General features: G+C 41.2%; 1 protein-coding gene across 7 annotated transcripts in view; it reads left to right on the top strand.

Moving 5' to 3' along the window:
- PKHD1 (PKHD1 ciliary IPT domain containing fibrocystin/polyductin) overlaps positions 1 to 15,676 on the top strand; it is a 240,212-nt gene extending 224,536 nt beyond the window's left edge. For 6 of the 7 annotated variants that reach the window (XM_042832731.1, XM_042832730.1, XM_042832736.1 and 3 more), the window contains 4 exons: positions 2,975 to 3,082; positions 6,147 to 6,302; positions 7,662 to 7,796; positions 11,975 to 15,676. In XM_042832731.1, the coding sequence (XP_042688665.1) occupies positions 2,975 to 3,082; positions 6,147 to 6,302; positions 7,662 to 7,796; positions 11,975 to 12,360 (785 nt within the window). In that variant the 3' untranslated portion in view covers positions 12,361 to 15,676. Of the gene's footprint in view, positions 1 to 2,974; positions 3,083 to 6,146; positions 6,303 to 7,661; positions 7,797 to 11,974 lie in introns of those variants that run through there. The other variant, XM_042832735.1, reaches the window with a different exon arrangement.
- Positions 15,677 to 27,859: the final 12,183 nt, after the last annotated feature.

The following is a 27,859-nucleotide window of genomic DNA, read 5'->3' as shown; positions in this document are numbered from 1 at the left end:
AAGGGAGGAAGGGAGGAAGGGAGGAAGGGAGGAAGGGAGGAAAAGAGAAGAAATGCAAGACAGCATGAAAGAAAGAAATAAAAAAGAAAGAGAAGTCACTGCAGAGAAATGCAATTCCCATTCTTTAAAAGATACATGCATCAAATTAATAGTCAATAAACTCCAGCAAAGAATGAACTGCGCAGTACAGATGTTCCGCATGTAATAGTGTGCTGCAGTTTTTCCTTTGACAAACGTCCTTATTGTACTCGTCTTTTGAAGCATATGAAAGCAGCATTTAATCGAAATGGGTCCTGTCTAGCACACTGAGGCTGCTTCATCTGACAGCAGCCAAACTGCCTCATGGAAAGTAGTTTAGCACCAAATTAGCTTGCTTCTGCGTTAAATACCAGCTTGCCTGAGAAATCTTTGTGAAGACTCACATATATATCTATAATATTCTGAGCTTTGAAGCATATGTGCCTGAAAGCGGATAGTCTATGTTGAGGAGTACAGTACAGTACACCAGGCTTCAGTGCAGACAAGAAATGGCAGTTACCAAGTCTTTGGATGCAGCTGACAGGACCCTCTGTAACAGTGGTGTTATGGTATCAGAGATGAGAGAAATTGTGGTAGTCAAGACACTAGCATAAAGATACTAGCAAAAGAAGGTCATATATAGCATGTAGCATGCTTCTGCTCAAAACCCCCCCTCTAGCAGTTGCTGGCTGTGGTTCAGAAGTCAGCACAGCAAGAAGAAATCTCAGTAGGGTGTTTGAATGCAGCATAGATTATAGATTCTACAATTATAGAACTGTAGAGTCATTAAGGTTGGGAAAGATCTCTAAATCATGAAGTGCAACCCCAGCCCACCCTCACCATGACCACTAACTGTCTCTCAGTGCCACATCTACCCTTTTCTGGATCACCCTTGGGGATGGTGACCCCACCACCTCCCTGGGCAGCTGTGCCACTGCATCAGTGCTCTGAGAAGTGTTTCCTAACATCCAACCTGATCCTCCCCTGGCACAACTTGAGGCTGTCGCCTCTCGTCCTCTCTCTGTTACCCAGAAGCAGAGGCTGACCCCTACCTCATCACAGCCTCCTTTTGCGGCATTGTAGGGAGTGATGAGGTCTCCTGTGAGCCTCCTCTGCTCCAGATTGACCCATCCCAGTTCCTGCAGCCACTTCCCATAACACTTGTGCTCCAGATCCCTCACAGATCCGTGCCCTGCTCTGGACAAGTTCCAGTGCCTCAATATCTTTCTTGTAGTGAGGGCCCCAAATCTGATCACAGCACTTGAGGTGCAGCCTCACCAGAGCTGAGTACAGGGGAGCAAACACCTCGTTCTCCTGCTGGCTGCACTACTGCTGATCCAAGCCAGGATGCCATTGGCCTTCTTGGCCACATGGATAGTGGCAGAGACTGGAGAAATTGTTTCCCTGGGATTACCTTGCAGTCCACCAGTAGAGATGCTTTAGTGCTAACTTACATGTCTAACAGAGGCAGAAGATCTTGCCTTCTTCCTATACTCTTGAAGGTGCAGGTCAGGGTGGAGAGCATAATGCTACAGTCACAAATACAGACTACCTCTTTAGGTCAGTCTCCTGTTTGTAGGCATGTGTGAAATAAGTACCATTTATTTTCTTTGTCCTTTCTAAGATTGTGTGAGCGCATTTGAGAAGCAAGGAAGTGAAGGAGTACTGGGCATCTCTATACGAGTCTTTACATACAGCTGGAATGTAAAGATGATTGCATATATTGATAGCTTCAGTGACATTTCACAAACTTATGTCATTAGATCATTAATAAAAGTACAGCAGGAATATCCAAGCTGGGATGAGCTCATCCCAAGCCATAGAGAGCCATGGGAACAGAGGAGATTAGGTGCTGTAAGATGTATGTTGTTATGAGATAAATTCTTGCAGTCAAAAGCCCTGTCCCCACCTGCTGAGCATTGCCATGCATGTCTGATTATAAAGTGTCTCACAGCTTTCTGCTTGCCCACTTTCTTCACTACTCAGGGTATTTGGATGGAAGAATATAAACATGTTCCTCACATTCAGTCTTAATGCACCTTCAACTGTATTTCTCAACTGCAATAAAATGTCAAACCACCTGCTTCGTAAAGCAAGTGGTGACTACGTGTTGTCTCCAAGCAGGAGAAAGTCTGTGTTTGTGATCACTGGATCAACTCCAGCATCCAAAGGAATTTCTGACTTCTCGCCCCCACCTGAACTAACATTTTGGAATTTGTCAGTCTTTCAGATTTTAGCCTTTTCATTCCAAGAGTCTGAATGAAGCCCAGACCCGGTCAACATTGCTCAAGGGCCAATACTTGGCCAGTACTCAAAAATACACACAATAAAACGGAGATCCTGTTGCAAAGTAAATTACAAATTTTACAATGAGACTACAAAAATAGAAACTGTAGCACATGTAAAGGCTGGATCAGAAAACATTTCCTTACAGCTTAGGACAAGAGGTAAAGTGATGGCGAATGTCTCTCCTAGGTTTCGTTTTCATGCTCCCCATGCTAATTTTCCAACTGAAAATCTCTCATGCGTGATCACAGGGTCATCACCATAGACATTCTTCATGGCCAAATCCCTCTCAAAGCTTCTGGCAAGGTTGGAGAAAGTTCAGAATGCTTTATCAGTAGGACAGGAGGTCCTACAGACATTCCCTGCCATGAACAGGGACACCCACAGCTCCATCAGTGCTCAGAGCCCATCCAGCCTGACCTTGGCTGTCTGCAGGGATGGGGCACCACCACCTCTCTATGCAACCTGTGCCAGTGCCTCGCCACCTTTATTAAAAACAACTTCTTCCTTATATCCAGATTAAGTCCCCTCTTTTGGCTTGAAACCATTTCCCATGTCCAGTCACAACAGACCCTGCTAAAGATTCTGTTGCTCCTTTTTTTTTGAAGGACTTGAGTCATGCTTATCTGGAAGCTGCTGATGGCAGTTTGTTTTTTAAATGGTTCTGCAGGGCTCACTGAAGTACAGGTGATAGGTGGATGTGCAAGCTTTTCCAATCTGGCTGTCTCCAGCTCAGGCACCAACTGGAACCTCGTGTTCACTGTCACATCACCACCAGGTAAGACCCACTTTTGGCATCTTGTTTGATTTGGTAAACGTGACCAAAACACTGAGTTTACAAAGAGAGTTGCAAGACCACGTGTAAAGTTTCTCTTCTACTATTATGTATGAGTGTATCTAAATATAACCTGATGCCTATCAGGTAGAAAGAAGCATAGGAGGGAAGGACAGAAGTAGTTCCAAGAGAGGTGAGGTGCTGTTTATATAGCTGCACAAAGTCCTGATGAGTACTCCTTTGAAGGACTGGAGATCATTTTCTTTACCCATATCCAGAAATCCTCTCAAAATGGAGTAGGTGTGAAGAATGAAGGGAAGAAAGAGATTTTTTTAATGAGAAAACTCCAAGATAGTGTGTCTTGGTTAAACTGGAAAAGACAGAGAGGGCAGATATATCAGACAGGTGATGTGACCAGGTGGGAGGGGCTAATGAAAAATATCTAAGCTAAAAAGTTAGAATATTATGTACATTTAGAGATTTAGAGTGCTTTTTTTTTTCTTTGTTTTTCTTTTTCTTTTTTTCCTGAACATTGTATCTTAATAGATAAGAAATATTGTGAGCAGAACATCAATTGCTTTTGGGTGGAGCTTGATACACTTATAGCTATTAATGTATAACACAGCACATACAATAGCATGGATTTATAACCCAAGAAATCGTTTCCTACCCTGGATTTAAACCTAAATATTTTTTTTAATTATTATTGTTTTATGTTCAATGAGAAACCTTTGCTCCTCCTAATCACAAATGACTGCTCAACATCAAATATTCCCTAAGTCTTTGCAAAGGGAAAATGAAGGTGCAGGAAATACTAGAGGTGAGCCTCTAGAGGAGGAACATCTGTCTGTTTGAGGGTGGATGCAGTTGAACACCAACAGCTCCCATTGCCTTCACTTCAGGGAGAGCAGATGGAAAATCAGCACCTAACAGGGTCTGACTCTTTTGTAGGAAGTGTGGCTTAAAGAAATGTGTTTTAAAAGCTACTACACAGGAGTCACAAAGTCTTTCCTCTGAGCAGAGGTCAAATGCAGATCTCTTATGAAACAAGCTAGTCAGTGTTGCAATGGGATGTTTAAAGCTGTGAATAAAGACAGCTAGTGCATCCATGTAGGTATGACCTGTGCAAATCAGAGCACTGAATGCTTAATTTGCACTGTAGAAGTACACAGCAAACAAGCAACCCCCTTTGCTCATTTGTAATTGGGAACCATGCTGCAGTCAATAAAAAGGCTTTTAATACTACCGAACTCTTCCTGAAGATATTTGCTTATTGTTTGAGATAAACAAACAAACATTAAACAAACAGTAGGCATTTGTGATAAATTTTAATGAATGTATTTCTGGCATAAGTGACTCAGGCTCCTTCAATTTGGAGACAGCTCAGAAGATGCTGCTGCTGTTGAATGCAGTAATCTCAATTGTTTTAATGGTGGTTCCTAGGGAGAGTGGTCTGTTGGTAGCACTGCTGCATGGTCCTGCTCCTTGTTTTGCAGTAACATTTATTTATGAGATATAGATCCCAGTGGGCTCGATCCACTCACTTTCTATTTAAACCAACAGCAGCCTACTTGCAAACTATCAATGTGAAATGCAACCTTTAAAAACTCGTCTGTGTAGTGTCTTCAATACCTGTGAGGTTACTTCTCTCCTCTAAGTTGAAGTTCATACCTGCCTGTATCTGCAGGCAAATTTTTCCCAGCTAAAACTTCCTTCCCACACTGTTCTGATGAAGCTCTACTTTGTTTGGGCAGACAGTAGTGATACAAAGCTAATTAGTTTAATATAAAAGTACTTACAGCTAGTTATCCATTTCCAGAAACATCCACCTGACAGCACTTCAAATTTTTCAATGAATTGATGAAAAAAGGTTTTTCATTTTTATTAGAATTGGAACTGGAAGTAAAAGAAATATGCATGTTGACATTATTAGGACAGTGGGGCTTGGGCTGATAATAAGTGGCCCAAGGCCCATGCTAAGTCTAGACTCTGGGAGGATGTTTCTGGGGGAGTCAACCCGGATCTGAATGTGCCAGGCACCTTCACAACTGAAGTTTTTGCATCGATTTCTTAGGCCTTAGATCAAGTATCAGTACCACTGAAAGTACTGGAAAAAGCAAAGATACAGGGGATCGAAACCCCTTTGTATTTCTGATGTTGGAAGTGAGCAGTGTTAGTCATCTTCCAGACTTTGTAGCTCAGATGTGGAGACCCAGTGAAGTCTTGACCACAGATGAGTGGAGCCTGGTTTGATTAGGATCTCATTTGGAGAAAACTGTGGGATCTCTGAGTGAAGAACATTACCCAAAGTTTGTGTGCTTTAAAGTATTTACAATGAAATGGAAACACGCAGCTCTAGGCTGGATGGAGTTTCGAGCAACCTGGTTTAGTGGGAGGGGTCCCTGCCTATAGCAAGGGCTTGGAACTAGAGGATCTTAAAGGCCTCTTCCAACCCAAACCATTCTATGATTCTGTGAGTCTGTGATTCTTGTTGATACGCTCACTGTCAATATGGTGTGCTTTCATGGATTTAAATTAAATGCTAGTCAATGTTTCTGGATTCCCTGTTGTTTACATTCAAATAAGTGAAACATAACTTGCAAAAAACTGCACACCAATCAGCACTTTTCTCATTGCAACCAGCTTCTCAGTCTTGCTAGATAGAATATGCACATTTCCTGACTGGTCCTGATCTGTTTTGTCTCATAGACAAGCATTTTCTGAACATGTTTTCCGGGTTTGGTAGACTGCTAGACAAATCAATGGAAGAAACATTAAGAACAGTTAAACACGAAGAGACTGTCTTTGCTTCAGGAAGAACTGAATGCTTGACAATAGCTTGACAGCTGTTGAAGAAATGTTGTTACATGTTTGGTTTGTCCCAGTACTCATTCCTGATTCAGTATTGTTGGTTAATGTTGGTTGTGTAGAAGAGTGGACTTTGGGGCTGTTTCTGCATGCATTTTTTTTTAGCAATAAAATTGTTGGAAGGCTATACCTTGGTGTTTTAATTGTGAAACCAGTGTCCTTACGTTTGCAATACACTCTGACTGCTTTGAATTCTCAGGAGCTAAATTCACTGTGCTATCTCAGCCGTTTACCATCTTCCCTGTGCCCGTTGAAGAGAAGGCCAGCTTGATTCTTGTTGTCTTAATGAGTGCAATAGCATCTGCATTTGTCATCACTCTTGTGCTCTGCTGGTTCAAGAAGAGCAAAAACAACAGTAAGTTGGAAATGTCTACTAAAATTTATATTTTCAGACTGCCTTTTTCATTTAACAGATCTCCAGACTGGCTGCAGCATGATTTAGGAGCAATGGTAATACAAACTGAGCAAACAGTTTAAGGCTGTATGTGACTTTTACACAAGTATAGCCTGAGTGGTTTCCTATTTCTAACATCTTCTGGCTTTGGATAAAACTCAGAATGGGTTTATCTAGTTACATAGCCCCTTCCCTTCCCTTCCCTTCCCTTCCCTTCCCTTCCCTTCCCTTCCTTCTTTCAAATTGTTCAGGTAGACAGTGGCACTTAGAGAAAGCTCTGCAGAGCTCATTAATTAGCATTATTATTCATAATTCAGAGCTATATATTTTTTGTACCTGTAGCAGATGGCTGAGTATGAGACACAATGAAAATTAGATTTCAATAATGCAGATAAAGATTTGGGAAACAAAAAAATGATGCTATGTTTTCCTGATAAAGTGTAACACAACAAAATACTGCCATGGTGATGTTAATGCAAAACCATGGTGCTGATCAAGGACCTGTGACATCTTCATAGTCAGTGCTCAGAGGCAGTGGCTCAGCCGTGCTCATATCCCATACCATGTTATCTATATTGCATGTGTCAAAGTGGAAATGGGAAAGCTGCAGCTTCTCTAGACTCTTCCCCTGAGCAAATCCACACCTTTACTAATTTGCCTTAAGACTGCTCTTTTTCAGCAAAGCAAAGGCATCAGGCTTTCTCAGTACAGGCAGCATAAAGTTATTTGGACAAGAGAAGAACTGAAGATAAGAGCACATGACTGCTGCTATTCAGTGGCTTACTCTCTAAATAATCATCTTAAAAAATTCTGGACGTGTTGGAAGTTACCAATAATTTGGCTTTCCAAGCATGCTAACAGAGGTTGTGACCTAGCAAAATGTACCAGTAATGCACAGGGAAGGAGTCAATACTCCTCTCAGATAATAAAGCATTTTAGACCTGTTTCCTGTTTGTTTCAAAACCTCCTCCCTAATTTCACCAACCTCTTTTCTTCCAAGTAGCTTTCCAAATGCAAGCCAAAGAGTTTTTCTTGTAAATTGGACCGTGAGCACCAGCTGCACCTAAAATTTGAATTTCTAGTGTTATTGAATATTGTGACAACATGAGGAAAGACTTTACCTGAAGAAAACAGGTGGGATTCCAAATGGCAAAACACAAGATGATATGATCATAAAACAATTCTCTCTGCTTTTGGGCAGAAAGAACACTTGTGGATTATCTGCAAATTCACCAGCAATATTTTGTTGCTTGAAATAATAACTGCTGCTGTGCTGAGGGTGGATTCAAACTGACATGACTATGTGCTGCTTCATTCCAGAAACAAGGACTAAGAGGACAGATGTACCACAGGCCAGTACCAAGGCACCCCAAAAGCAAGCACATCCTCATGCACCTCATGTCCAGCCCTGCTACGATCAAAGACAGAATGACAACGGTGTGCCTGTAGCAGGAGGTGAGACTATAGTTTGAGAGTAATTCAGGCTTATAAGGAGTAGGACAACAAAAGGGTTGGTTTAGGTCTCTTAAACTATAGGCTTGTGTTGGGTGAGTGGGCTCTGTTCTTCTCACAAGGTCTATCACTTCATTACCTCTTCTGTGTCCTCCGTGGTGTCAGTCTACTGGGTGTTTTATCTCTTTATCTCATAGAATCATAGGATGGCTTGGGTGGGAAGGGATCTTACAGATCACCCAGTTCCAACCCCCTGCCATAAGCATGATTTCCACCACCTAAACCAGGCTGTCCAGAGCCCCATCCAACCAGCCAGGACCCCAAATAGCTCAATGTCCACCATTTTGTATCCCCTTAATTCCCTATGTCTCTGCCATATGCAGCCCTCTTCCACACACCTCCCCAAGACCGTTCTTTTCATCCTGTGCTGATCAAACAAAACTTCTTCTGAGGTCACTGAGAAGCAGACAGCTTCAGGGCGTGCAGTCGGCAGCATAAAGTGCTGGCTTCCCACTCTGCAAGTATGAAATGTTCCTACAGTGGTTGTTTTGTGGTGGAGTTTTCTGGTCTCACCTTCCAACCGTGCACATCTGAGGGGATTCGGATAACCCTGATGAACCACCCATTTACTCAGTGTGGGGAATTTCTTTTTTCCCCTCCTTCCCCAAGTGTGTGGATTACGTAAGAGGCAGGAAGAAGCAAGCTGGAGTTTTATCTCCTTTTAATTAGCATCCATCACAAAAACAAAGGGAGAAGGAGAAGGAGAGAGGAAATTCTGCAGTTTATGTGTTTTGATATTTGCTGTACTCTTCCAAAACACAGCATTCAGCTGTGTGCCTTAGGACACATATCTGCTATAAATTCATTTTTTATCTAATTTGTCTGAGATCTAAGCTTCCTGTGGAGGTCTGAGATCAAAGGATCTGATTCTGTCTGATGTTGGCTCTGACACATAATGCGTGCTGACTTAGTTCTGTCTATAAACTCGCAGTGGGAGGCTGCCATTCTCCCTTGGCACCTTTACATAGTGAACTTTCATTTTGGCTGGGGAGGCTGACAGGTACAACGTTGATTGGAGCCGTCATGTAAATAATTCATGGCAGCATTTTTTTTTTTTTTTGTCAGAAAAAGGCAATCCAGCCACTTAAAGTCTTTTAGGAATAGTTGTGAGACAAAAAGATTCCCCGATATGTTCAAATCTAAACAAGGATAACAATATCTTAAGTGAATTTAGTACATATGACTTGGAAATGTCTAATGTTTGATTTCCCCTTATTTAAAGTGATGTTGGTTTTGGAGAGAGAGGAAATCAAAGCTGCAGTCACTTTGTTTACTTTCTGCTCTACAGAAAGTTCCCCCCATAAGAGATCCCAGTTTTCTAATACAATGAAGTTTTCAGAATCTTAATTATTAATCACCACAGGAAGTCTTGCAAGGCGAGGTTTTTCTGTTTGATAGGTGCTTGTGCAGTGCAAAGACCAAAGGAAGTTCAGGTCCTGGTTGTTGTCTCAGAACAAGTAGCTGAGGAAGGGGATGAGGAAGAAAGCTGTAAGCATAGATATTCAGTACTTCAGGGGAGGAGGGATCAAGGTATTGCAGTGTCTGACCTTGGCATAATAACAAGTCCCTTCAGCTTCACATAATGATCTCAGTCTTGAATTAAATAACTTTTGATTGACTAATGTATGGCTAACAGGAGGGCACCCGGAGGTGGAGGAGCATATTGCTCCTTTCTGTAGTCTGTGCTGGAGGTTTGTCACCTTCGTCACTGACAAGTTTTATCTTATATCAGTTTGCATTTCAGAGCTTAATTTTACAGTCTTAGGGCCTAACCTATGCCCAGTGTTAGAAGTGGTCAAAGTCAGGTTGGATAGGGCTTTGAGCAACCTGGTCTAGTGAGAGGTGTCCCTGCCCATGGCAGCTGCATGGATTAGGTGATCATCACATCCCTTCCAATGCAAACTATTTCATGATTCCATTATTCCCCAGTTCTGTCATAGATTATCCCATGTTGGATGAGGTCCTAATAAAGATCATGGAGTCCAACTTCTGATTCTAAGAGTCTATGATTCTATGATTCTACAGTTCTACGATTCTGTGGTTCACTTCTTGTATTGGATATCCCTTTAGTATAATGCTTTTGTTTGTGCCTGTGTTTGCTTTCTGGCAGTGGAAATACTTGAGCTCTGGATTCAAACTGTAGCCCTTTGAGTCCTGACAATTGGAACTGTTTCTTTTGAATGCTCCGATTTATTCAGATCTGGTTTTGGTACCTGGTTTGTATTACTGCAAAAATAAAATGACTTCCCTAACACTGTTCAATCGTCCTCTACCACCAAAAGATCCCACAAATCCTTTTGGTTACTGTACTTAATTCCTATTCCACCATTGCCAGAAATCACTTCATTTTACTGAAGAGGATGCCCCACTCTGCAAACATGATCCACATCCCTTGTTTCTATGTTGCACAGATCAATTCCTCCTTCTTCCTTTCTACCAGTTTGCCATTTTTTTCCTGATGTATTTAAATTCAGTTGGAATTTCAACTTACTTCAAGCACTGAGGTAGAGGCACTGAGTATCTTCCATTTTAGCTTTACTGTCTGATACTGCAATATATCCCAGCCTCTAAGGGTTATTTTCCATTGCCGTGTCCTATAAATCTCAAGGCAGTGTTTCAACCTCTAAACTGCTCATATCCAGAAAGCTTTTAGCCTCCTCTGATCACCCAAACTTCTTTGATAAGTCCTATTTCCACAGCTGAAAATGGCACCTTTGAAGATGAATAGAGGAGGAATACATACCACAAAATAACATGAAGCTTTGATATGGGATCAACAACTTGTTTGTGTGTAGAAAGAAGAAAGTTGAAGCTAGTGATGCATGTAATTTGTACTTTAATGAGCCAGTAACCTCTTATTAAGCCAATAGTGAGAAAGAAAACTGTTATGCACAGAAACATGTGTGACTATTGAAAATTTACCAAGAACTTTCTAATGGATTTCCAAAAGACACAGCTGTGAAACTGAAAGCTAGAAGAAGACTAGTCGGAAAAAAAAGCAGCACTCCTTAATTCCTTAGGCAAGTATGAACATGAAGAAACAGGGAAATTTTAGGGAACAAATTAAAACAGGAATATGATGCCAGTCAATAGAGACTCAAAACAAGGAAATAATAAAAAAGGGAGAAGGCTTGAAAGACCATAGGGCTAAAAACTGCACGGCTAAGGATGAACTTCTGGGTCAGACCTGAAAAATATGGAGTGATAACTCAGCGTTTCTGGGACCACTTGTTGATGAATGGACAGCAAACATCAGCACTGTCCACTGGCACATGCAGTAGGTGCACCAGAGCTAGTTACAGACTGGGAATGAGTAGAAAAGGCTTGGTTCTGGTCCGGTTTCATCATATTTTTGTGAGGAAGGAGGAGGGTTGCAAGAATTCAAATGAAGCTCCAGGTAAAGCAGACTGCCAGACTCTCGGTGTCAACTCAGAAGCCATTTGCTGCACCTCTACAACTGATTCAGTCTCTGCAGTTTGATAACTGTTTGCATTATTAGGATGTGGATATTTTGTATTTCCACAGTAAAAATGCATAGTGTGCATTTTGCTTTTCCTCCATTTTTTTACCATGTTGCTTTGGAAATAGCATTGCAGGTTGCAGGCTCTGCCCTGCGTAGGGCAATGTTGAAAATGAAAAGATCTCCTTCGTATTATAGCTTTATTCATAGAAATTGGATGGATTGCATAGATGTGTAATATTACAATTATTTTCAGTATTAGCAGTATAAAAAACAAGCACTGTAAAATAGCTAATTAATGATCTGTATTCTATGCATTTTATTACCTAACCTTCATCATAATATTTGATAACCATTAGAAAATGTTGCAGGAGGTGTTTGTGTGTCGATAGGAAAAAAGAGCTCTTTGGGTTGCTTATTAAAGCTTATTTGTGGAAGCAGCATAGAGGTATTGGATTTGAAAACTTGCTTTTGACTGAATGAAATTTGTGGCTACTTGAAATGATTGCTCCCCAGAATGACTGCTGTTTGTTTGCTTGTTTTTGATAATGCCTTTAACATGCAGTAAAGGAACGGGAGGAGCAGGAATATGAAATCAGGGTTTAAGAATTACTGTGGAGCACAAACTTTTTTTTTTTTTTTTTTTTTTTTGCTTTTACAGAAGTGGAAGAGACTGGAGCAGTGAGACATGAGGTGGGACAAGGGAAGGAGCTGAGCCCACAGCTGTGTGAAGCCACGCCAGTGAGAAAGGCAAACGCCCTACAGCGAAAGACAAGTAACAGAGATATCTTCTCTTCAGCCAGGAAAGGTGGCAATCACCAACAGCCTTGTGGAGGAACAGCTCCTGGGGGCTCTGTGGAGCTCCAACAGGCGTCTGTCCTGGGGTGCTCTGCCCAGAAGGATGTCCCACAGCCTCCTGATGGTTGTAATGAGGAAAGAGGGAATTTGGATGCAGTGTACAGCCCTCAGGAGGAGGTCAGAGAGCAGATTGCTATGGGAACAGCAGCAGAGGGATATCAGAAGTCATGTCAGGCAGTGGAGCAATGACCAAGCAAGCTTTGCCTTTCTTGAGGTCACTGTGAAACTGTTTTGTTTTGTCTCTGTGGTTGGAGGAGTGCACACATACTGGCACAGAAAGCTGGACTGTTACGTTGTGCATGTACTAATGAACTTGTGAAATTGTTCCACAGCCAACTGGGGAACCATGGCTATGTCTAGGCTACCAATCATAGAGTCATAGAATCATTGAATCATAGAATCATGGAGTGGCTTGGGTTTGAAGGGACCTCGAAGCTCTCTTAGCTTCCATGAAAAGTAGGTGCAGCCGAATAACCCGTTGAGAATAGTCCTTGGCTTCTGACACCCTGAAACTCAGCCTTTAAAACTTGTTTGGAGGACTGCTAGCTGGGTCAGGCCAAAGGCAATCAGAGATTACCAAGCAATTCAGCACTGCAGGTGGGGGAGTTTCCACACCCACAACCTCACATTAATGTGCTCACACTGATGTAGTCTTAGTGGCTAGAGCAATATTGATTGGAGTGTTTACCCATACATACACATATATAAGAATTTGTTCTGATCTTCCCTCTCAAAGAATTTCAGTATGTGCATAAATCTTCTCCTCTTCCTGAGGAAAAAACAAGTAAGCAACTGTTCAGTTTCACTGTGACTTCCATGCTTCCCTAGTTAAATCTGTGCTTAAGAATACTTCTTTTGTTTGTCTTGTTTTTGAAACTGAAGTGTTTTGTTTTATCTCTCCGCCACGCCATTATTTTCTAACACCTTTAAATCACTGACTTGTTATGAACAGAACTGTTTATGAGTGATAATAATAATACTGATGTGCTTCAGCTGCTCAGAGAATTCCTCTGTGCTTTGGTTTACTGAGCTGGAAGATGAGGAACTTTATTATACTCGCTCTGTACCATAAACTTCTTGGTTACAATATGCCCTGATAGCACGAGCAAGAATGTCTACTTCTCTGTAAGAAAAATACTTATTTAGGAAGAAGGTGAGAGACATTGATTTAAAGAATAAACCAGGCTTCAAATGCACAGAACTAAGATGCAGGTGCTGTTTGGTGAGCTACTCAGTTCTCTGGGAATGAAAGTCTTATTCTGGATCTTTAACCCAAAGGGAGCCCCAGTGTGTGCAAAAATTCACATTCCCTTGTTGTAAAGTACATGTACCTTGAGTCCGAGCTGAAGGGTGAAGATATGGACACGCCTGATGTTTAAAATGTGAACAGGATGTAGAAGGTTAATGAGAAAACAGATTATGCCTTTGGAGACATAGAGAACAGTCAGCTGCAGTTATCAGACCCTACTGCCTATAGGTTCAGCCAAAATGGAATAACTTCATTTATACTCACTGTTGAGGATGCTCTTCATCTGTACAAGCTCCCAAACTGTGCTTTTTCTGGGCATTTTGTAGGGAAGTTCTAACTGGATCAGCATGCATAACAGCAGAGCAGTGCTTGATCCCTGATCCTTGTCCTCTTTTTGTCCAGCAGTGCAAGCACAGCCGTGAGGACTGATGCACATGTATGATCCCAGCCACACTTCCCACTAATAGAAGTAAATCCTGTACTCAAGGCACTGATCTTCTTGAAATCATGGCTTTGTAATGTGAGATCTTTTTGGTTTCATCTAGATTTCCTTTTTTGGATGAGTTGAGTTTGGCTTTAAAAGCATCTCCAATCCACCATGAGTTCATATCATGACATGTACATTGGTTAGATGAACCTCAGCCTGCCAGGTGTAGCTGGATGCAGGACAGATATAGTCACAAAAGAACAAATAATACCTTCCCCTCTTGTCCTTCTGTTGCAGTGTGAGAATTCAAAAAGGCCTGAGCTGAAAGGGTGCATAGTGTCTGTGCTGCTGGAAAAGAACCTCTGTTGCTCTTTCATTCTGATCAAAGAGGCAATAATTGAACCAATTAAACTGCAAATAAGATCTGACTCGTCGGCCAACTTTTATTTCAGTTCCATCCAGACAACTCTCACTTTATTTGTAATTTTGGGATCTTTTTGACCTATAAATGATTATGGTGTCTTTCTGATGTCTCTGCTGGGAGAAAGCTGCTATATTAAAGAAATGTTCTCCATATCAGATCATCACAGGTTGACAAATATTAGGCGCTGTGCTACATTGAGTTTATCAGTATCATTTTCAGGTAAAATCAGAGGAATTCCAGGCTGAGCCAGGCACCTGACTGTTCATGCTGGAGCTTCTCTGGCTCATGACTGCTGAGGATGAGGGCCTTATGTTCCATGCAGAATATCAGCCGTTCTGACCTCTTCCATGCAGGAGGACCAGGAGTTTCTTCTAACTTTTTCTGCAGAGGTCAAAATATTCTCTTATGTACATCGACATAGTAGGTCCCTCATGGTTCACAGTCCAAATAAGGTTTACCTTGCAGTGATGTCCAGGCTTGGTGACATGATTTAAAGGCCCTTCCTTTCCTCCACAGCTGCAACCAGCTTTACTTTCACATAGTAGATCTTTTCCTCTCTGCAGACGTGCAGTTCCTCCAGCACCTGAGCCCTGCACTCCTCAGGTAGTTCGACTCCTGCTAGGTGACTCTATCACATCCAAGCAGAGTGAAAGCAAATAACATATCACTGGAAATGTCAGAATTTATGCAAATGATATCCAGATAATATTGAATATAAACGATATGCAGAAATTAAACAGTAGAGCCTTCTTTCGGGGAAGAAGACGACATATTGGAAAGAGTTAAGGGATTTTATTAATCCTTTAATTCATAATCCTAGCATTTATCAAAACTTTGTTTACAGAATAAGTAATGTCTTGCATGTCTAATGGAGTAAGCAGGGGTAAATAACATTTAATTGCAGTATGGTTGATCTCAGTTTCCTGCACCACTGTGCATTAATTGAGTGAGTGGTGGAGCATGGGAAACAAGTGTGGAAAAAGTGAAGAAAACGTGATGAGAATTCAGTGCAAACACAAAGTGAGCCCTGAATAAATAAGAAATTTGAACACTCGTGTGTGGGGGAAGGAAATCATCACGGTGATCATGAAAGAAATATGATGTTAAATAGTGGTCGAAGAGCATGCTGATGAAGGAGGTTGTGTCTTTTCAATAAATAGCTGCTCTTAGACTAATAGCAAAAATACCTGGTTGAAATTGAATCTTGCTTCTCTGTGGCTTAGGCAGAAGCAGACTTGTTTTGAGAACTTCACCATCTGGGCAGGCAAAGGCAAAACAGACTTACAAGGAACACATGGCTAGCTGCACAGACATTGCTGAGCTGCCCAAGCACTGTAGAATCATAGAATTATTTGAGTTGAAGGGGCCTTTAAAGGTCATCTGTTTTCTACTCCCTGCAATGAGCAGGGACACCCGTAGCTCCATCAGTGCTCAGAGCCCCATCCAGGCTGACCTTGGGTGTCTCCGGGACACGGCATCCACTACTGCTCAGGCCAGTGCCTCATTGCCATAATTGTTATTAACTTCTTCCCTATATTCCCTACTTCTTTACAAGGAGAGTGGTTAGGCCCTGGAACGGGCTGCCCAGGGAGGTTGTGGATGCCCCGTCCTTGGACGTGTTCAAGGCCAGGTTGGACGGGGTCCTGGGCAACCTGATCTGAATGTGTGTGTTTGGTGGCCCTGCTAGGCAGGGGGGTTGGAACTACATGATCCTTGAGGTCCCTTCCAACCCGGGTGATTCTGTGATTCTGTGATTCTGTATATCCAGTCTAAATTTCCCCTCTTTTAGTTTGAAACCATTTCCCACGTCCTGTCACAATAGACCCTGCTGAAGAGTCTGATCAGTGCTTTTGGTGATTTTGCCCAAGACCCTTAATGTTGGCATTCTGGAGTTGTCCTTAGTCCTTTTCCTGGGATTGGGCCAACAGCAGCACCAATCTCCATCTTTGCATGATGGCTTTTTGTGGATAAGGCTGGATGCCCAAATACCCCTTGATATGAAGGCAGTCTGAAAAAAGTGGTGAAGATGGAATGGGGTAGGGAGGTGGTGGAAGGAGACAGATGAGAAACCACAGCATGACATGTGGGATATCCATGAGGGAACAGGGAGTCTTGATAGATCTGAGATTATGAAAGCCTTCTGGCCCAGCTGCAGGGGATTCAGATGAAAGGAGCTCCCTGTTTTAAGTTGTCGTCGTCCATCTTCTGGTGTGAAAAGACAGGAGGATTTTGTCTCAATCTCAGCTTTTTGAAGCAGTCTAATGGCATGCTGTGGTGAAGACATATGCTCTAATGTGGCCTGCATGGAGGCAAACTGCAAGGGATGGAATCTTCTAGAGAAGGACCGGTGAGGTATTGACCTCCAAGACCCAAACTCTTTCTTGACAGTCATGTTAAATGTCAGTGAAACTGGGAAAGTTTGGCTCTGCTGCAGCTAATAGCAAATATTTCATTGAATTTGCTGGGTTTTGGGTTTCCACCCGCTCTGCTTGACACCTTTTTCTGTAATCCCATCATGTCCAATGCCACTCAGACTGTATTGTTATACATAAGGGTGTAGCTGAAAAGGTGCCTTATTTTTAACCTTGCTCTCCAGGATTTCCTGACTTCCTAGACAGTGCTATTGTCAAAATTATTCTTTCTTTTATTTTTATTTTTATTTTTTGTCTTTTTCCCTTTTATGGAAGTGGTATTTTTTCCTCTTATGTCTGAAGCAGAGGAGTGCATTACAGACAAATTTGCCTAAGGCTTTGGGCCAGAGCTGATGAGACTTCACGAAGATACAGGAACAGGCACATGGATAGAAAAGAGAAAGTCTGTGAAAAATTAAAATGACAAGGCTGGTTAGGGAGCGGAGATAACTGGTGATGTAGTGAAATTAATTACAGTCTGGGTTGAAGGAATTGTGTGCCTAAGACAAAATTAAAAAAAAAAAAAGAGAAACCAAATAACAGCAATGGGATTATAAACCCTTTCATCATCTCTATATGGTATAACTGTTTATTATGGCAGTTATTTCTATAACATGAGAGGTAACAATGGCAAGGAAAGGGGGTGAATCTCCCCTCAAAAAGTGCTGATTCTGCAGCAAAAAGCCTAATTGAGAGTGGAATTGCGCGAACAAAATATCCTCCAGTGGACTAGGAACTGTAAAAGAAAACATTTACTTTATCAGTAATGCTGTCTGATGCAACACTCCAACGCTAATCATAGAATCATAGAATATTTTGACTTGGAAGGGACCAATATAACGGTAGGCACTCACTGATTATACAGACTCACAGAATTTTTCATTTTTCATTTAATTATTTGCAACCATTATGCATATGGCAAGAGTTGAACGGATACCAGCTTTGTACAGACAGGAAGAGCCTGACCAAAAATGTGGGAAAAGTTGAGTGACCATTTGTTATGAAAACAAAACAGTAAAAAGATGATGGGGAGACCCAGATAGGCTGCAGGATCGTTCCAGTATTTCTCATTCACTGGCAAAGTGTCCTGGCATGGTGAGTTCTCTGGTATGTAAAAGGGGTGAAATAAAGCATTTAATAATGGAGGTTGAAATGTCTTTTGGAGGAGGATGATCAGTGGGGTGTTTACCCTCTACTTTTATTTTCTTTATTCATTTTCTTTTTTTTTTTTTTTTTTTTGTATTACTTTACTTTACATTGGGACCAACAAAAAGTAGAAAAGGAATAGGAAAGAAAAACTGAAAACACAACACTGCAAAATCGGTGATACATATAAATGCATACATACACACATTATATGTATATGCATACTATACATAAATATAAATATGCACATATATATGCATATATATATATAAAACTACTCAATTTATCCTTAATTTTATGCTCAAGGTGAAAAATATGGTGCATAAAAATCATAACAAAATGGAGGATGGTGTGAAAAAAGTGTCTGATCTTTTGATCCTTTCTCTTTCCTCTCACTGAGGTAAATAGTTTTATCCTAATATACTCCTATTACATCCTGTCAGGTTTGTCTTAGGTGCTTCAGTTCAAAGCTTTTTCTCTCACAATAGAAGATAAATGAGAAATAATTTGTATTGCTGATGAGCTTGGCTCTATTTGCAGTTATGAACGAAGGCCATGACAGAGGATTGCGTATAAACTTCATAAACCTTTAAATAGTTTCCATGTTGGATCAGACCAGACACTCGTGCTGAGGGCTGCTGGTGTTGGATATTTGGAGAAAAATATGACCAAAAAGGAAATATAAGGTGAACATTCCTTGGATTTGACCTTAAGCAAGAGTAGACTTCTGGGACTGGTGGTTGCATTGGCATTTTGGATGGACCCATTTTCCCTGAATGTTTTATGAAAGTACAGCGTTGAATTATTTATATCCTATGAGCAAAAAAGAAATTATTTTGGCTTTTGTTTTAAAAGTACTGCTGTGTATTTCCCAAGTTTTGTTGTGTGAATAATGGGGAGAAGTTCTCTTTTTCTAGATGTTCAGCCTGTTCCTTCAAGTCCGAGACCCATGGGATGGAGGGAACAGATAAGGGTTCCCCACAGGAGCAGAAGAGGAGAATATATACTCAGTCCTCCCAAAGAAGAGCTCTTTGCCTCTGGATTTATGCAGTGAATCCCTATGCATGCAGGGCCATTGGTCAGAGAAACGAGCTAGATGTGAGCTGAGCACGGAGCATGCTCCAAAATGCTCTGCTGGGGTGGGTGTGGGTTACCTCACTCATTTCCCTGGAGGTCACTTGTCCATCCCCAGCGATGGGTTAGGTGTGGTTGAATTAATTCATACCTTCACTCCTGCTGCATCTCTGCCTTGCAAAGTACATTACACGTGAAGCCAGTGCCCAAGACATGCCAAGCCTTGCAGCCATCAAAGGCAGCACTGTTAAAAATAACCCATTTCTCCTCTCCCCCCACTCCCTTGACTGTCTCTCCATGTCTAGGTGCTGACAAAAGTTATTTGTCGTATTCCCTTCATTCGGTGAGTGACAGGAGACTGGTGTCAAGTGAGAAAATGAAATGTAAATTTTATTAAACACCTTCTCATCTCTGTGTATCAATCCAGATTCCAGCCTAACACAGCAAATCAAATCCTGTCTTCGCCAGGCCTGAGGGCACACAGAGAATCATTTCTCCTTAATACCATTCCCTCCTAGTAAAATATTTTTCTGTTTAGTAAATGAAAATTTAAAATGCAAACCCTATTTTAATCCCTGAGAAAAGATGTGCGTCGCAGGGAGAAAGATGCTGTATTTCATTCTGTTACGCCTTGTGCTTTCTTCTTGTTCTCAGACCCAGCAATGGTGATGAGCTGAAGCATAAATTGTGACTCCGATTTCAGTCTTGCCCACTGGGAATCTTTATCTTCGTGTCCACCACTGGGCTTAGTAGCACGTCCAAAGATGATACAGCATCCACTTGTTCAATCTAAAATTGTATGGTAGATTATGTGATGAACCAAAGACTGAGTCACTGTTCCCAAATGAACAGGATCAAAAGTTGCTCGCTGTGGATCCTAATGCCTCTGTTTCTTTAAGAGTGAGACTTGTGGAGTATAGTAAGATGGTTAAATTTTCACTGAGGGAATCTTTTAATTCTTCTTTTTGATGAGCAAAATCGAGGTTGATTTGAGTTCTTTGGTAGTCACCAACTGAATGTAAGTATTCTTTTGCAGTTGGCGACAGTGTGGAAACATCTATATTTAATAAAGCTGTGTAGAGGTGGAAATAGAGATGGAGAGAATATAGATGTGAGATAAAGCCTGTACACATGACTCATTCTCCTCCTCTCCCCGTACCTTCAGGAGGTTACACTGCAGAATAGTTTTATCAAAGTCAGTGATTAACTGGTGCTTTGTCTGCATGTGTGGTGGTGGAAGCACTGGGTCACTGCTCTCTGATGATTTGGTGAAGGACCAAAGCCAAGACCTAATTTTCATCTGAACTCCATGCTGCTAATTATTACTAGTTAAGTGTCTGTTCTAATCTTGTTCTTCCTCATATACAGTTAATAGAGACAGATATGCTCTCCAGAGGGTACTTCACTTCACTTCCCATATACAGCCATCACAGGATGAGCTGAATCACTCTCTGGAAGTGGTTGTCTCTCTGTGGGGCTTACATGAATAGCTGAGATGAGATGCTGGCTTCTCATCTTGTCAAGCAGGCATTTCAGTTGAATCTGTTTGTGGTCTTCCTAAAGAATCATAGAATGGGCTGGGTTGAAAAGGACCGCAATGCTCATCCACTTCCAACCCCCTGCTATGTGCAGAGTTGCCAGCCACCAGGCCAGGCTGCCCATAGTCACATCCAGCCTGGCAAAGCCACATCCAGCCTGGCATCCCTAGATAGAGCACATGCTCCTCACTGAGCAGCTCCTAACACATTGTAAGATCTATTTTTGATGGGAAAAAGGTCTCTGGAGCGCACAAATGCAGTATGAGTAAGTATTAATTATGAGGTCAGTCAGTGTTCTCAGCTTGCTGGTCCAAGAGTTGCCCACAGCACATGTATTCAAGGAGGCTAAAAGTCTGTGCAGTGGAGAAAATTGTAGTAATTCTAAAGAAAATGTATTTGTAATAAATGGAAAATTATCTTGTTATATTCTTTTTTAAATTCAAGGTTTTCCTTCAAAGGGAAGTAGTAGGATCTCACTAGCACTAATCACAGTTTTTCCAACCCGTCTTGAAGGAGAAGCTGTGCTGTGGACCATGAATCAGGGACAGAATGCATGAAGCAGGGAAGAGTTAAGTAACACACCAAAGCTTGCAGCAGGAACAAGTGGGAAAAAAATCATTAAAAGCACACATTTCCCTTGGCTATCTGTCCTCAGACAAATTCTCTACACCATTTTTGTTATCTAAGCCTGTTTTGGAGAGGAAAACTGTCCTCGGCTCAAGTCTGCATCCTGCCACCAATTCCCCTCTGCAACCTTAGGCCACTCATTTAAAGTCTCTGCCCTTCAGCTCCTCATGAGCAAAATGAGAATGCTAATACAGCTTCTCCATACTGCAGTCCACTCTGCCCACTTGGGCTGCAGGGTCCTCTGCACCGATGCTGTTGCAAAATAATTATTTTCCAAGCATGGTTGAATCCTGGCATCCTTGAAACAAAATGGTAAAAACAGTGATTTTAATCATAACAGAAATACAGAAATAGAAATAATAAACGTAGCCATACTGGTTTTACTTGCAAGGTGCTGAGGGTTAAAGGAGGAAAAGGTGCAGTTCTGTGCAGCAGAGCTGTCACATCACACAAATTGCCAGCTTCCCTAATATCACCAATCCCTCCTCCGCCTCACCAACTTAAATTCTCCCGTGCCTCAAGGTAGGTGGGTGTTGGGACTCAGTGCTCCAGATACATCCACACTGGAGATCAGTCATTTCACACCGCCACTGGGCTTCTTTACTATTCTAATACAGAACCGATTGCACACTATGACTAATAATGTTGGCAGTATGAAAGAATTATTTATATAGAGACTGAGAAAGGCCTCCTTGGATTTCTAGACAGGACAGTCTTGATTTGGAGAGAGCAAAGCATAAAATAACTGCAGGGCCATTTCAGACTGCAGTCGGCTCCAGGAGGAGAATTGACAATTGGCGTTTGAATTCGGTGTATGCAGCTGTATGGAGTGTGGCAAACTTTCTTCGTAGAGAGAAATCCCCCATCCTCAGAAAGAGAGGTACAACTAGTGAATGCCTCTCAACATATGCGTGTGGAAAATAGATTCTGCCAATTACATTGATAGGGTTTTTTTTTCTGCTGAGGTTACGTGTTCACTTAATACAGATAATGCTATTAAAACAATGGGAAACCGTGGGACATCAGACTTACTGCATGATGATATTTTGCATTGCAAACCTAGAGGAATAGTGGATGGTGGATGAGAAATAGTCTGGCAGGTTCAAAATATGTTTACAGAATCATAGAGCCATAGAACCACTAAGGTTGAAAAAAGCAACCACTGAGATCATCCAGTCAAATCCCAACCCAGCCCCACTGTGCCCACTGACCATGTCCCTCAGTGCCACAGCTTCTTGAACTCCTTCATGGATGGTGACTCCACCGTATCCCTGGTCAGTCTGTCCCAAAAGTCACTGCTGAGCTTCTGTTTCTAATCTGGTCACAAAGGGGATCATTTTTTGTCCAGATGATATTTTAGTGATGGTTCACCTATAAACCCAAAAGCAATCTAAAAGCTGGTAATCAACTGGCTAATGAGACAGAGATTCAGGGAATCACAAATAAATAAATAAATAAATAAATAAATAAATAAATAAATAAATAAAAAACACCACAGGAGGACATTAAAAAAGTGATTTTAATTCACTGATACTGTTTCTATTATGATATATAACACATCAAGTTCTTCCAACCCACGCCATTCTATTATTGATTCTGTCGATTCTGTGAATCAAAAAAATGGTAAATAATGGATGTAACAACAGCCAGCTGTGTCTCTTTTGGTCTGATTTCAGAGACCATCCAAGCCCATGGTTCATTCTCTGATGTCCAGATTTAGATGAACTTTAAAGGATAAATATGGTTAATTTTCTGTTTATGTTTGTGCTGAAAATTGAGAAGCTTTGGCTACAAACCCCTCTTCCAAAGCCATTTCAACATAGAACTATAGAATGGTTTGAGCTGGGAGGGACCCTTCAAGGCCATCTGTCCCACTCCCTGCACTGAACAGGGACACCCACAGCTCCATCAGTGCTCAGAGCCCATCCAGCCTGACCTTGGCTGTCTGCAGGGATGGGAAGACGTGCTTAGTTTAGTTCCTTGTCAAATCTATGGAGCACCAACAGTGGTGGACCTACATAATCTGAGGCAAAAGACAGTCAATTAAATCTACACAAGCAACTTTGAATACCTTACACTTCTGTTAAGTTTATAAGTGCTATGTACTCTGTCTGAGCATTTGCAATGAGAAGACTGGAAAACCTGAACTCAGATATATGCTCACTTTTCAGGTGATCTCTGACCCTTCTGTGATTTAGTAGGTGAAAAAAATTGAGTAGAGAAGGAATTCAATGGCTTAATGCAAGTGAGTCTTTCCAATCTACACATCATACATGATACATATAAGTCTCAGTGACATTGCTTAATAAAAGATGTGTATTACATCAATTATTACAGATTGGAGTCATATTCTTGAATTACGCTTGCTTCAGAGGCTACATTAGTGCCACCTCAATCTTAACCACCATGGAAGTTTCAGAGAGAACAGAAAACTAAGACTATCCTTCAAAAGCACTGCACATTCACTCCCCACACCTCTGAGGATCGGTGAAGCAAATATCCTTCATCTTCAGGTTTATTTATTGGTTTATAATATTCCTGGATCGCATAATAGAGAGATGTCTACCAATGCTCTAGAGAAAGCACTGTTTCTCATGAATTTTATACATGTAATTTCCTTTGGGAAGTGCTAAGTATGATACCTTCTGAAGGATTCTGTGGAAAATTCATGTAAATAAGGCAAAATGGATTCACAGCTCCAGCCTGCAGTCATCTAGTGAACACCATTTTGAGAAATGAAAGCTCTGAGGGCTCAAAATGTGGACATTTTCTTTACACACAATAGGCCATGGTACATTACAAAGGCTTGCTGGTTCCCATTTGTAAGATGACAGATCAAGACATTCACAAAGATCATTTTGCCTTTATGTCACCACACAGAAGAAATCCTTTGCACCTCACAGCGTTTCAGTTCATACCAACATGACTCCCTACCCATGAAGACCTTCTAATACCACCATCATGCTAAGAATTGCATTCTACATGCCTCCCTGTGCTTATTCTTTAGGTCAGGGCCTTGTGCCATTTGTTGCATAATTACACTGACTCTTCCAGTGTTGCTCCTTCAACTTGAGTCTCCAGATATAAATAAAGTTTTGCACCATGGCTTTGAGTGAGTGGTGCAAGTGGAGATGAAGGGCATCAGTTTGTTTACATGCACACAAAAAGAGGGCAGAAAGAAATAAAAATAAAATAGCCATCTTGGCTCCCAGAGGGTTAACCATCGCTTTAGTCTTCCTGCCTGTCATCCACATTAGTTACATCTTCCAGTAGAGAAAGCTTTGCAATGCTATGTGCATTTCATTTCTAATTTTCCTCTGATATCCAGTATTATTAATGTATGCATGCATTTGCTTTAGTTTTTTTCTTTCTTTGAAAATTATATGTCTCAAGCTGTCAATGCTCATCATCTTTGTACCAAAAATTTTTGGAGAACACTGACTAAAGTTGTCTTTTTTCCAACAGTTCATAGACAAGTGATTCACCCAATCAGAAATTTGTCATTTCAGTTCTTTCCAAAACAAACAATTTGGAATCTGAAACATTTCTTCATGGCCTTTTCTTTTTATGTAAGGTACTTGACTGGTATGGAGGGCATTGTGGCAGAATATTACTACTGCTAAGAAAAGAAGTAGGACTGATCCAGGCTGGATGGGGCATTGAGCAACCTGGACCAGTGCGAGGTGTTCCCTATAGCAGGGGATTGGAACTAGATGGTCTTAAAGATCCCTTCCAACCTAAACCATTCTATGACTCTATAACCCCACAGGGACCTACTCTGTATGTATAGTGTTACAACTCAGGGAATGACTCAGGAAGGAAATCTGGCAAATAGAGCAAGGAGGTGGGCAGGGGAAACCAAGGACCGTATATTGCTTGGGACTTGTTCTCTTGGCCTGCAAGGTGAGAACATCTTTTAGGAAAGGAATTGGAAGCTGTGGTTATTGGTAGAAATTTTCCCAGTAATATCCATGTGCTGAGTGCAGGTGTGATTATTTTCATTATTTTGTCTGATGAAGTATGAAGTTTGTATGCCTGCTGGCTGAATGCACGGAAGCGACGTGTCTGTCTTCCATCTTCAGACACACATCCACCAAGAGAAACGCCTGAAAATTTGGACTGTTATCAAGTAGAATGTCTCAAAGAATTGCTTATTTTATCCCATCTCCTGTAAATGTAAATAAGTAAGTACATAAGTATGAAAGTAAACAAAGGCTGAATGGTATTGATTCAAATGCTACCAGGGGACGGTGTGACCTATACAAAATATATGTCTGTCAAATGGGAATTGCTCTCAGTAGGAATCTTCTAGTTTTTGCTTAAGATTCCTCTAATTTAAAAGCAATAAAAGCAATGAAGAGCCTTGAGCTTTGATGGCAGAACAATATTTCCATATCTTCTGTAAGAAAAAAAATAATCTAAAAAATAACAGTGAAGAAGAACAGCTATCTTGTTGTGATTTCAGGAAGAAGTTCAGAAAGCACGTGAAAGTCATAGCTGATGGTTCCTGTAGAATTTTACAGTTGCTTAAAATTGTCTTGTGGACAAATAGATACAGTTGATACATTTCCAACAACTATTTCAGATGGGAAAAACCTGAGATTTTTTTTGTTTGGCATTGTATAAAGCCCCTGCATTTCATTTGTAGGTGGGCAAGGTTAATCAAACCTTGATATTTTGACTCTGATATGACCTCAAAATCTTCAGTACAACAGACCAGAGAGATGGAATCCATAGGACAAAACATCATCTCACAGCTTAAAATCAATTCTCCCAAGATGCTGCTTGGAGACCAACAAAATGGAGAAAAATAAAATAGAATAATATAGAAATTCATATTCAGGACAAAGAAGGGAATCCTTAGAGGCAGTAGGAGGCACAGAGGAATTCTGATTTACTCTAGCTGAGTATCTGATGCCAAATATCATTAATGAAGTCACCAAGCCAAATAATGCACCCATCCTATTCCCTTATAATCATTCCAATGCCCCTCACAGCTGTTTCCAACTGTGTCTCTGATCTCCTTGCTAAGACATTTAAATCTCCTGTTTCATTTGCATGGTTATCCAGTGAAATAGCTCCTAGTGTTTCTTTTCTTGTTTGCAAAACTGAAGAGAAGGGGGAGGCAAGAGGTAGGGGGAAGGCGTAGGAATGGGAGGATTTATCTACATTGCAGGGAAATTATTCAAATCTGACAACTTACTTTTGTTCCACATGAGACTTGCTTGGAGGCTTGGACTCTCATGGGGGCAGATAGCCTTTTTTTTTTTTTTTTTTTAAGCCTTACCATAATTAGTATTTCATCTCATTTTGTTTGGCATCCCAACCTTGAACTACATGATGGAGCTGCCTGCGCAGGAAGGGCAATGGCTTTGTTTCACTGACAGTGGCTTTTTTTGAACCATGACTAAGTTCTCAGGTCACCAGATCAAGAGTTCCACAGGAAAACTCCAACCAGGACCGTTTGATTACAGGACTGGAAAAGAGGTCTTATGGTATGGACATAGGAATAATTGTCTAGGCCACATCAAAGCCCATTCAGCCCATATAGTGGTCAGAGGGACAAGGGAGCAACAGAAGAATCAGAAGAGTAAACTAGTATTTCCCAGGCATGTTTTCCACTCTCCTGTGACCTGTACCACAGAGGAAGCAGATTTCTGCCTAGTGCTCCTTGATGACTTCTTGCAAATTTTTTGTCTGACTGCTTTTTTAACCAATGTAAGTTTTAATGTCAACTTGCAGTCATATGGCAACAAATTCAAGTTTATTGATGTAAAGGAAGGGGAAGTTTTTTCCTATGAGAGTGGTGAGGTGCTGGAACAGCGGCCCAGAGAGGCTGTGGATGCTCTGTCCATCCCTGAAGATTTCAAGGCCAGGTTGGATGGGGTCCTGGGCAGCCTGGGCTGGTATTAAATGGGGAAGCTGGTGGCCCTGCCTGCAACAGAGAGTTGGAGCTTCATGATCTATGATTCTACGATATGATTCTATGAGGTTTTCTACAAAGAAATGTCATTTTTTGCTATTGCAAACTTTATGTTTGAGCTCTTTGTTTTATACTTCACTGTTCTTTCACTGGAAGCAGAGAATGGTCATTCCTTCATGTTTATCCTCTTCTCTCTGCCCATCCCCTTCCAGTCTGAGTTGCTCTACTCAATTTATAGTTCTGCACTGAAGAAATGGTGACCCTACACTACTAGTAGGACATAAAAGCCAGATTTTTAGTGGTGATTCTGTGCCAGTAAGGAATGTATATATAATATTTAACATCAAGCCCTAGGTGCTGGTTGGGATACTATTTTTACCTTTTCCACATTTCTTCACATATTTTCCACCCTACCTTTTCTCTCTATTTTTATTCCTTGGCCTTCTCTTTCTTCCACAACTCCCAGTACACATTTGTCCTGCAAAAAATTATCAAGCTCAGCCATCTTCTCTCCTCCTATGGTATCCATCAAATTACCACTCAAATCAGTCTCCAGTGCTCTCCACAAAGTGATGTATCCAGCCATGCCACATAACACAACATTAAAACAAAACAAATCATAAGATACTGAAAAAAATGTGGTTTGCAAGCATCACCCCCATATGCTGTATTTGTTGTCACAACGTTGTCCAAATTCATGCATTTCTACTGGTTCTGGCTTATTTTACTCAAAGCTGAAATCCCAATTTTTGAGGCAAATGTTTCTCGTAAAGCATAGATTTCTGTAAGCAATAAGAATACGAGTCCATGTGGTTCCCGAGTCCCTTATTCAGATATATCATATAATGCTTGTGATATGATTATGGCCA

Source organism: Centrocercus urophasianus, unplaced genomic scaffold (assembly GCF_019232065.1).
Source record: "Centrocercus urophasianus isolate 14NV4802_14NV808 unplaced genomic scaffold, USGS_Curo_1.0 seq_39, whole genome shotgun sequence".
Taxonomy (NCBI): domain Eukaryota; kingdom Metazoa; phylum Chordata; class Aves; order Galliformes; family Phasianidae; genus Centrocercus; species Centrocercus urophasianus.
The sequence above is the reverse complement of the archived record's forward strand: the minus strand, read 5'-3'. Positions and strand labels throughout refer to the sequence as shown.